General features: G+C 46.5%; 1 protein-coding gene across 1 annotated transcript in view; it reads left to right on the plus strand.

The window, feature by feature from the left end:
* LOH12CR1 (loss of heterozygosity, 12, chromosomal region 1) overlaps positions 1-7721 on the plus strand; it is a gene marked incomplete at its 5' end in the record, with an annotated part of 99185 nt that extends 91464 nt beyond the window's left edge. The window contains one exon of the mRNA XM_010858774.1: positions 5793-7721. Within this exon, the coding sequence (XP_010857076.1) occupies positions 5793-6023 (231 nt within the window). The remainder of the gene's footprint in view (positions 1-5792) is intronic.
* Positions 7722-9681: the final 1960 nt, after the last annotated feature.

Here is a 9681-nt window from a genome sequence, read left to right on the forward strand (position 1 = left end):
CCCCCCCCCCCAAAAAAAAGAGCCATCTAGAATTTTGATTTAGATTGAAAATGAATCTATAAATCGATTTGGTAAAAATTGACATCTTGATATTTAGTCTTCCATGAACATGGTATATACCTCTCCATTTTTTGAGATCTCCTTTAATTTTTCACAGCAGCGTTTTGTAATATCAGTGTTCAGGTCTTATACGTATTTTTTTGGCATTTTCTCTAAGTTGATGTTCATGCAGTTGTTAAGTTTTATATATATTTTTTCATTCCATTGTTGGGTTGTTCACTGCGAATATGTAGAAATGCAATTGATTTTGTATATTAACTGTGTGTCTTGCAACCCTGCTAAGTTCTCTTGTTGGTTTTATTAGGTTTTGGGTCTAAGTATCCATAGGATTTTCTAGGCACACTATCATGTCATCTGTAGATTAAGACCATTTTATTTATTCCTCTCCAGTGCCTGTGTCTTTTATTTCCTCTGGTTGTCTTATTGCACTGTCTAGGATCTCTAATATAATGCTGAATAGAAGTGGCGAGAGTAGGAAAGAATCCTTGGCCTTATTCCTGCTCTTAGGGAGAAAACTGTTGTCTGCCACTATGATGTTAAGTGTTGGTTTTTCATAGACACCTTTGTCAGATTGAGGGAGTTCCCTTCTGTTCCTAATTTGCTGAAATGTTTTATAATTGAATTTGTCAGGTGCTTTTTCTGCATTGATTTGAAATGATTGTGATTTTTAATCTTTATTATATCAAAATGACTTTGATTTTCAGATGCTGAGAAAGCTTACATCCTTTAGATAAACCCCACTTGGTAATGATATACTGTCCATTTTGCATATTGCTGCTTTGATTTGCTAATATTTTGGACCCATTGCTGGCAATGGACCAGCCAGATGGGCAAATCCACATCAGGTATTTGGAACGAGTCTGAACCCCTTCTACAGATGTCTCATGTCTTAGTAAAGCTTGTACTTGCACAAATAATCTTATCTCCTTTTTCACCTGCCCTTTGAAATACACTACCACCAGTGACAATGTGTGAATATGTGGGGCAAGTTTTAAAGTATGAATTTAAGAGTAAACAGCAAGTTCTAAGGGTAGGGACTCTATCACATTCATTCTATCAGTGTAAGTTTAAATCCCACTGGTTTACCAAGACCTGGAATTACAGTGGCTCATACAGAAATTTGTTGTTCTTTCCCATTCCTGGGAAAAGTTGCATTGGGCAAAAGTCCTCATAGGCCCAGACTTCATCTGGTTCACCGCTGTGCCAACCCAAGGATTGTGACCTTCGTTATTCTTGTGACCCATGAGGACTGCATCTGCCTTTGAGCATCAGCAGAGGGAGGGAGGGGATGAAGGAGAAGAGGAGGAGCAGGCCTGCTAACTTTTAAGGAAGACGCCTAGAAGCTCCATGAGAGACTTCCTCCTGTACAAGCCGCGGACTAGTCCTTAGTCATGTGGTCACAGCAAGGCCAGGGTTTTGAGGCAATAGTCATGAGGACTAGTCATTCTCTTCTGTTGGGAAAATCCAATAGTTTTTTTCTTGAACTTAAATCGTTTTGCTGAAAGTTCCTGAAACAAGGTTATGTGCAACATTTCTCCTTCTGGGCCTGAGTTTCCTAGAATAGTAAAGTCATGTTAACAAAGAGAGTGGAAGAGAAAAGTCATGTTAATGTACACAGTCTGCTGTGTGGGTGTAAACAGTTGATTCTCAATATCCGTATCGCTAGGACCGCACATGATGTGTGGCAGTAAATGTCTGCTGTCTCTGTGTTGTATTTATGCTTCCTTGTTGGAATCTCAGTGCCAGAATAAAAATGGGAAAGGTAAAGATGCTCCAGTTTGTCCAGATGCTAAGATGCAGGGCAGGGTCACTGCTGTGCACCTGAAGCTCTCACCACACTGTCAATCGGCTGTACTCCAATACAGAATAGAAAGGGTTAAAGTGGTAAAGCTTCCGAATTGTATTAATCCTGACAATGCCTAAAGCTGTGTCAGATATGCTAGAGGAAGTCTGTGCCTGGGGCTCATGGGTACATACTACAGTAGGGATTAGGGCTTAGTCGTCAGGAGCAGTGGCAAGAGAGTGAAGGCCAGGCCTTCTTAGAGGTTAGAGTGTTTTGTGCTTGTCTTTATCACACCATGCTCGCAGGCTCTGCGGAAACGAGCATTGAGCGTCTGCCAGCACCTTGCCTGATACCAGGGCTAGAAAGGGCCTTGCCTGGGAGACACAAGAAGGAAGGACTGAGGGAGCATCTGCGCTTTGAGACAGAAACTTGAGTCTTGGTGGTGTGATTGTTTCTTCCCTGGTCAGGGAACAGCAGCAGGCAGAGAGGGAGTGGATGTGGGACTGTGCAGAGGAAGGGTACGGGCATCTGACACTCTGGTGGTACACTGTCCCTGTTTTTATCCAGGTGATCGGTTCCAAAGAACCCCATCAAGGGAGGAAAAGAGATCCCAGAAGGGGAGCCCAGAACCCCAAATTTGTTTGACTGGAGGGAGGGTGCATGAAGCAGTCCTCTATTTACCTCTCATGGTGTTGACTTGACTTGGTTGACATTTGTGGTTCTGGCAGAGAGTGCCACTCCCTCCCGGCAGCTCATGTAGATTGACTGTGCTCCGCAGCAAGGACGGAGGACCAAGTGAATTGTGAAAGTCCTCAGTGCTAGGCTGAGCCCTGAGCTGGGGTGGTGGTGGTGTTCAGTCCCTAAGTCATGTCCGACTCCTTGTGACCCCATGGACTGCAGCCTACCAGGTTCCTCTGTCCTCCACTGTCTCCCACGCATGGGTGTGTGTCTGCTAAGTCGCTTCAGTTATGTCTGACTCCCTGCAGCCCTGTGGACTGTGGCCCGCCAGGATCCTCTGTGCACAGGATTCTCCAGGCAAGAATACTTCAGTGTGCTGCCATGTCCTCCTCCAGGGGATCTTCCCGACCCAGGGATCAAACCCACGTTTCTTATGTCTTCTGCATTAGCAGGCGGGTTCTTTACCACTACGCCATCTGGGAAGCCACCACTATCTCCCAGGGTTTGCTCAAATTATGTCCATTGAGTTGGTGATGGTATCCAATCATCTCATCCTCTGCCACCCGCTTCACCTTTTGCCTTCAATCTTTCCCAGCATCAGGGTCTTTTCCAATGTGTCAGCTCTTCACAGCAGGTGGCCAAAGTATTGGAGCTGGTATGTTAGCACACCTCATCTCATTTTGTCCTCCCAACAACCCTGCAAATCTGCCATCAGTCCCCTGATTTTTGCAGATGAGAAACCTGAGACAGGAAGGATGAGTATTAGCAACTCAAGTGGCAATTGTTGTCATTCAGTCGCTCAGTCATGTCTCACTCTTTGCTACCCCATGGACTGCAGCATGCCAGACTTTTCTGTCCTTCACCATCTTCCGGAGCTTGCTCAAACTCATGTCCATTGAGTCGGTGATGCCATCTAACCATCCTGTCCTCTGTTGTCCCCTTCTCCTCATGCTTTCAGTCTTTGCCAGCATCAGGGTCTTTTCTAATGAGTGGCTCTTCGCATCAGGTGGCCAAAATATTGGAGCTTCAGCTTCAGCATCAGTCCTTCCAATGAATATTCAGGACTGATCTCCTTTAGAATGGACTGGTTGGATCTCCCTGCAGTCCAAGGGCCTCTCAAGAGTCTTCTCCAGTACCACAGTTCAAAACCATCGATCTGAGACGCTCAGCCTTCTTTGTGGTCCAAGTCTCACATCCATACATGACCACTGGGAAAACCACAGCTTTGACGAGAGGACCTTTGTCGGCAAACTAATGTCTCTTTTTTAATACACTGTCTAGGTTTGTCATAGCTTTTCTTTCAAGGAGCAAGCGTCTTTTAATTTCATGGCTGCAGTCACCATCTGCAGTGATTTTGGAGCCCAAGAAAATAAAATCTGTCACGTTTCCATTGTTTTCCCATCTATTTGCCATAAAGTGATGGGACCAGATGCCATGATCTTTGTTTTTTGAATGTTGAGTTTTAAGCCAACTTTTTCACTCTCCTCTTTCACCCTCATTAAGAGGCTCTTTAGTTCCTCTTCACTTTCTGCCATAAGGGTGGTATCATCTGGATATCTGAGGTTATTGATGTTTTTCCCAGCAATCTTGATTCCAGCTTGTACTTCATCCCACCTGGCATTTCACATGATGTACTCTGCAAAAAAGTTAAATAAGCAGGGTGACAATATACAGCCTTGACGTACTCCTTTCCCAATTTTGAACTAGTCCATTGTTCCATGTCCAGTTCTGACTGTTGCTTCTTGACCTGCATACAGGTTTCGCAGGAGGCAGGGAAGATGGTCTGGTATTCCCATCTCTTTCAGAATTTTTCACAGTTTGTTGTGATCCACACAGTCAGAGGCTTTAGTGTAGTCAATGAAGCAGAAGTAGATGTTTTTCTGGAATTCTCTTGCTTTTTCTATGATCCAGTGGATGTTGGCAATTTGATCTCTGGTTCCTCTGCCTTTTCTAAATCCAGCTTGTTGGTTCACATACTGTTGAAGCCTGGCTTGGAGAATTTTGAACATTACTTTGCTAGCATGTGAAATGAGTGCATTTGTGTGGTAGTTTGAACATTCTTCGGCATTGCCCTTCTTTGGGGTTGGAAGGAAAACTGATCTTTTCTTGTCCTCTGGCCACTGCCGAGTTTTCCATATTAGCTGGAATATTGAGTGCAGCACTTTTCACAGCATCGTGTTTTAGGATTTGAAATAGCTCAGCTGGAATTCCATCACCTCCACTAGCTCTGTTCGTAGTGATGCTTCCTAAGGCCCACTTGACTTCACACTCCAAGATGTCTGGCTCTAGGTGACTGATAACACCATCGTGGTTATCTGGGTCATTAGGATCTTTTTTGTATAGTTCTCCTGTGTATTCTTGCCACCTCTTCTTAATATCTTCTGCTTCTGTTAGGTCCTTTATTGTGCCCATCTTTGCATGAAATGTTCCCTTGGTATCTCTAATTTTCTTGAAGAGATCTCTATAGTCTTTCCTATTCTGTTGTTTTACTCTATTTCTTTGCGTTGTTCACTGAGGAAGGTTTTCTTACCTCTCCTTGCTTTTCTTTGGAACTCTGCATTCAGATGGATATATCTTTTCTCCTTTGTCTTTCTCTTCTCTTCTCAACTATTTGTAAGGCCTCCTCAGACAGCCATCTTGCCTTTTTGCATTTCTTTTTCTTGGGGATGGTTTTGATCACCACCTCCTGTACAGTGTCACGAACCTCTGTCCATAGTTCTTCAGGCACTCTATCTATCAGATCTAATCCCTTGCATCTTTTTCTCACTTCCAGTGTATAACCATAAGGGATTTGATTTAGGTCATACCTGAATGGCCTAGTGGTTTTCCCTACTTTCTTCACTTTAAGTCTGAATTTTGCAAACAGTCAGCTCCCAGCCTTGTTTTTGCTGACTTATAGAGCTTCTCCATCTATACCAATGGCAGAGCCAGAGTCAAACCCCATCTGCCTGATTTCCCAGCCCAGGATTCTTTCTATAGAGAAAAAGAGCTAGAAACTCCCTGGGCCTCACCTAGGACTAAGTGGCTTACACACCCAGAACGGGACCTGGGGGCTTTCACCTCACTCCCCCTGCAGAGGGTCCCAGCCACATTCGGGAAGGTTTTCGTCCCCCAGGCTTCCACTTCCAGGAACGCTGGTCGTCCTCCACGTGGCCCGTGGTCCGCACCTGTTGCTGGCCACGCCCCCCCCCACCCCCCCCAGCCCGACCATCCTCTCGCCGGGACTTGTTTCCACGGGATTGAACGTGTCTCACTTCTCTTGCCCCTGCAGATGGATCTGTCTGTAGAAACCCTCTTTAGCTTCATGCAGGAGCGCCAGAAAAGGTATGCCAAATACGCCGAGCAGATCCAGAAGGTCAATGAGATGTCGGCCATCCTGCGTCGCATCCAGATGGGCATCGACCAGACGGTACCGCTACTGGAGCGACTCAACAGCCTGCTGCCCGAGGCCGAGCGCCTGGAGCCCTTCAGTGTGAAGCCCGACCGCGAGCTCAGGCTGTAGCCAAGCCCCCCGGCACCACCAGGGCCGCGGGGCCTTTGGAACCAGAGACACAGGAGGTGACCTAGGTCAGGGGAGTGCGGTGCTCCCCAAGGGCACAGGAGGCAGTCCATTGCCCTGGAGACCTGTGATGCTCCAGCCCTCCCCTTGATGCGCTTTCCCCTGCAAAGCCAACCAACCTGCCCTCCATGGTCTCCGAAGTGGGAATATTTGAACTCTTAGGAATTCTGTACAGAACCCTGCCTTGGGAGTTATTTTTTTAATTTAGTTTGCTTTTTTTTTTTAATTGACAGTGTATATTATCTAATCTAGCTTGCAGACTGAAACTATGAAGAGAAGGGGAAGAAGATTTGAGGAAGCCCTGTGTCCCTGATGCCTCTGTGACATTTTTCTCCATAGGCTGTCCGGGTTGCATACATAAAGAGCTAACTTAATCCAGGTGTGCGTGTCATGTTTCCATCACAGCCAGCCTCTATGCAGCCTGGCAGGGCGCTGGCATCGCTCCTGTGTCAGCTTAGGGTGTCCCTGCTGTGTCGTCACTGGAAGCTGAAGCCTCCCTTTCCACAGCCTGGTTGGGTTCATCTCCCACTGATAATGGGTTTCCTTGATGCAAACACAGTTTAGGTTTCCTCTTGTGACATCAGCGTTGGCAGGACTCCAGTTTCTGAAGCAGGTTTTAGCCAGCATTGCTTTACTAATTTCGCAGACATGTGAAGCAGAGAGGAAGAGCGCGCACCCAGCAGGCATCCACGGGGCCCACTGCCCGGGCCAGACACTGTGTCTGCATACAGAAAGGGCTGTGTAGTGCCTGCCCTTCTTTCCTGAAGAGAAAAAACAACTCAAGCGCTGCTGAATTTCTCTGGGGGTTTAGGAAATGAAGCAATTTGAGGAGCCACAGAAGTTCTTAGCACAGTCCTTTGCATGTTATAAAGGTTCTAGTGGAAGAGAAGATGCAGAAGCCGAGAAATGGAGTGTAGGACCGACCCAGGCCGGCAGACGGAGACCAGGAGCTGGGGATAGAGGGGGGTCACTGGGGCCCACGGGGCTCCCGAGGTTTCTTCAAACCACAGAGCGTGACTTTTTATATGTCCAAACAGCCTTTAGTATATTTATAAGGTTAAAATTGATCCCACTTAATTTAGCATCTCTCAGGTAAACGTCATCTGATTCTTCTAATCAGATTTTGATCAAATTTGATCTTACACTATCCTGTAAGGTTCTTAGAACCCCGAGTAAAATGTAGAGCCTAAAACAGCTGCATGATGGCTTAAGTATAAACATCCCAAGCTCAATGGAAAATACAATTTTCTAAAATTTTAAACATGGTGTAAAAATCAACAGCTTCTAGAATTTTCTAAGGCCCAAAACATATGAAGATGTTCACTGTCTCGGAGCCGGAAAGACAGGTTGGAACCCAGAGCCAAATGAAGAGGCCAAGAGGGCATCTGTCTTCCTCGGAGGGCACCCTTCTGGAAACATTTCTTTGCACCATGAGGAAAGTGGGTAGACACCCAGCCCAGGAAGGTGAAGTGGCCTGAGGGAGCCATGGAGGGGTTGGAGGCCCTGCGCTGGGAGTGGGGAGCTAGACTTGCAGAGGTCAGAGGTTTGGGGGCCGTTCTCGTGAAGGAAGCTCTTTTTCTTTTTTTTCCCAAGTTTTATTCCCTCCTGTTTTTTTTTTTTTTTAATTATTTATTTTAATTGGAGGGTAATTACTTCACAATATTGTGGGGTTTTTGCCATACATCAACGTGAATCAGCCACAAGTATACCTGTGGTCCCCCTGCCTCCCGAAGCCCCTTCTCACCTCCCTCCTCACCCTGTCCGTCTAGGTTGTCCCAGAGCACCAACTCTGGGGGACCTGAGAAGCTTGTCTTTATAAATGCCTTTGATGGTCGGGATTTTAGTGGGGCTTTAAACCATTTCTAGAGCAATTCATCAGAGTTCACATCAGGAAAGATGTTCTGTAATTTTAGAAGCCTGTTGAGTAGCTAAGGTTATTCTAGGAAACATCAGGATGGGGAGGCCACAGTGTTTGTTAACTAATGCCCCCCACCGCCACGTGGCAGTGTTCCTCTCGTGTATTAAGTTTTCATGTGATTGAGAATCTGGCATTGGACTTTATTTGAATCCATTGATCTTTGTCTTCATACTGTTTCATGCATTTTTTTCACACTTTTAATATTAAAATTTCATAATACATTTTAGTATCTGATGTGGCTACATAAACACTCCCTTTTTCCTAACTTCACGTTTTTTTTTAACTTCAAACTGGCAGAAAAGCTGAAAAAAATAATACGAGGCATTCTCATCTTCCCTTCCACTAGACTGACAAAACGTGGCATTTTTCAGCCCTCACCGTCATTGTCTTTTGAGTTCCTGTGATATCAGAACCTGGTTCTGAACACCAAGTAGCTTGTAGCCTTCAAAGAAGGAAGGGCTGGTTGTCTACAGAGCTGTAAGAACAGCTCAGGCATCAGGTCCCATTATCCTCACTGCACTTAATACAATTTATAAGTAAAAAGCATATAACACAGTGACAAACCATGTCACTAGGCCTATGAGGACAGCCTGTGAGGACAGTGCTTTCTCACTGTTCCGTCGCAGCTGAGATCGTTTGTAGGGGGCAAAAAGGCAACCTCACACCGCGTGCAAAGCTTCTCTGCCAGCCAGCTCTCCATCCAGTTCTTTTCCTTCTTATAAAGATGTTAGACAAAACATGGTATTAACTTAGATTTGGGTCCACAGGCTACTCATTACTGGGAAGAGGCAGTAAGAACAATAGGCAGATCTGATGTGTTTTGAAATAATTCTAGTTAATTTAATATTTATGGTATGTGGTGGTTTTGCAGTGTGGTTTTGCAGATGGTTTTGGCAACTTTGGCCAAATTGGACTACGTTTCCTGGAATTCCCTTCCCTGTCCCTTTTCGATTAGGGTTGGCCACAAGAGAAATTTGCATGAGATTTGTTAGTGGCAGTAAAGCAACATACATGTGTGCGTGATGAAAGTCACTGTCGGTCAGGCCCTGTTGCATCTCGTGCACATTTTCAGGGATCTGTTGCACCTATGGTGTGGGGAGCAGCCAGGCCAGCTCCCCAGAACTCTGCCTTCAGCTTTTCAGCATCTTGGGTCAGGTATGAGCACCAGCGTCTCCTTAGGTCTTCTGCAGCACAGAGGATGAGGGCTTAGAGAAGGGATGAGGCCAGCGTGGGTTCTGGTGGAGACATGCTGGTTCTAGCTTGTTGCAGGCTTCAGGTGTCCTGGCTCTCCCCCACCACCCATTCCTCCATCCTCCACCACCCATCCCTCCATCCCTATCACCCATCCCTCCGCCCCCCACTGCCCATCCATCCCTCCATCCCCCGATGCCCATCCCTCCATCCTCTACCGCCCATCCACCCATTCCTCCATCCTGGACCGCCCATCCCTCCATCCCTATCACCCATCCCTCCGCGCCCCACTGCCCATCCATCCCTCCATCCCCCACTGCCCATCCATCCCTCCATCCCCCACTGGCCATCCCTTTATCCTGCACTGGCCATCCCTCCATCCTCCACCACCCATCCATCCATCCCTACCACCCATCCATCCATCCCTACCATCCATCCCTCCATCCTCCACCGCCCATCCCTCCATCCCCACCGCCCACCCATCCCTCCATC

The sequence above is a fragment of the Bison bison genome, unplaced genomic scaffold (assembly GCF_000754665.1).
Source record: "Bison bison bison isolate TAMUID 2011002044 unplaced genomic scaffold, Bison_UMD1.0 scf7180017864390, whole genome shotgun sequence".
In the NCBI taxonomy this organism is placed as follows: domain Eukaryota; kingdom Metazoa; phylum Chordata; class Mammalia; order Artiodactyla; family Bovidae; genus Bison; species Bison bison.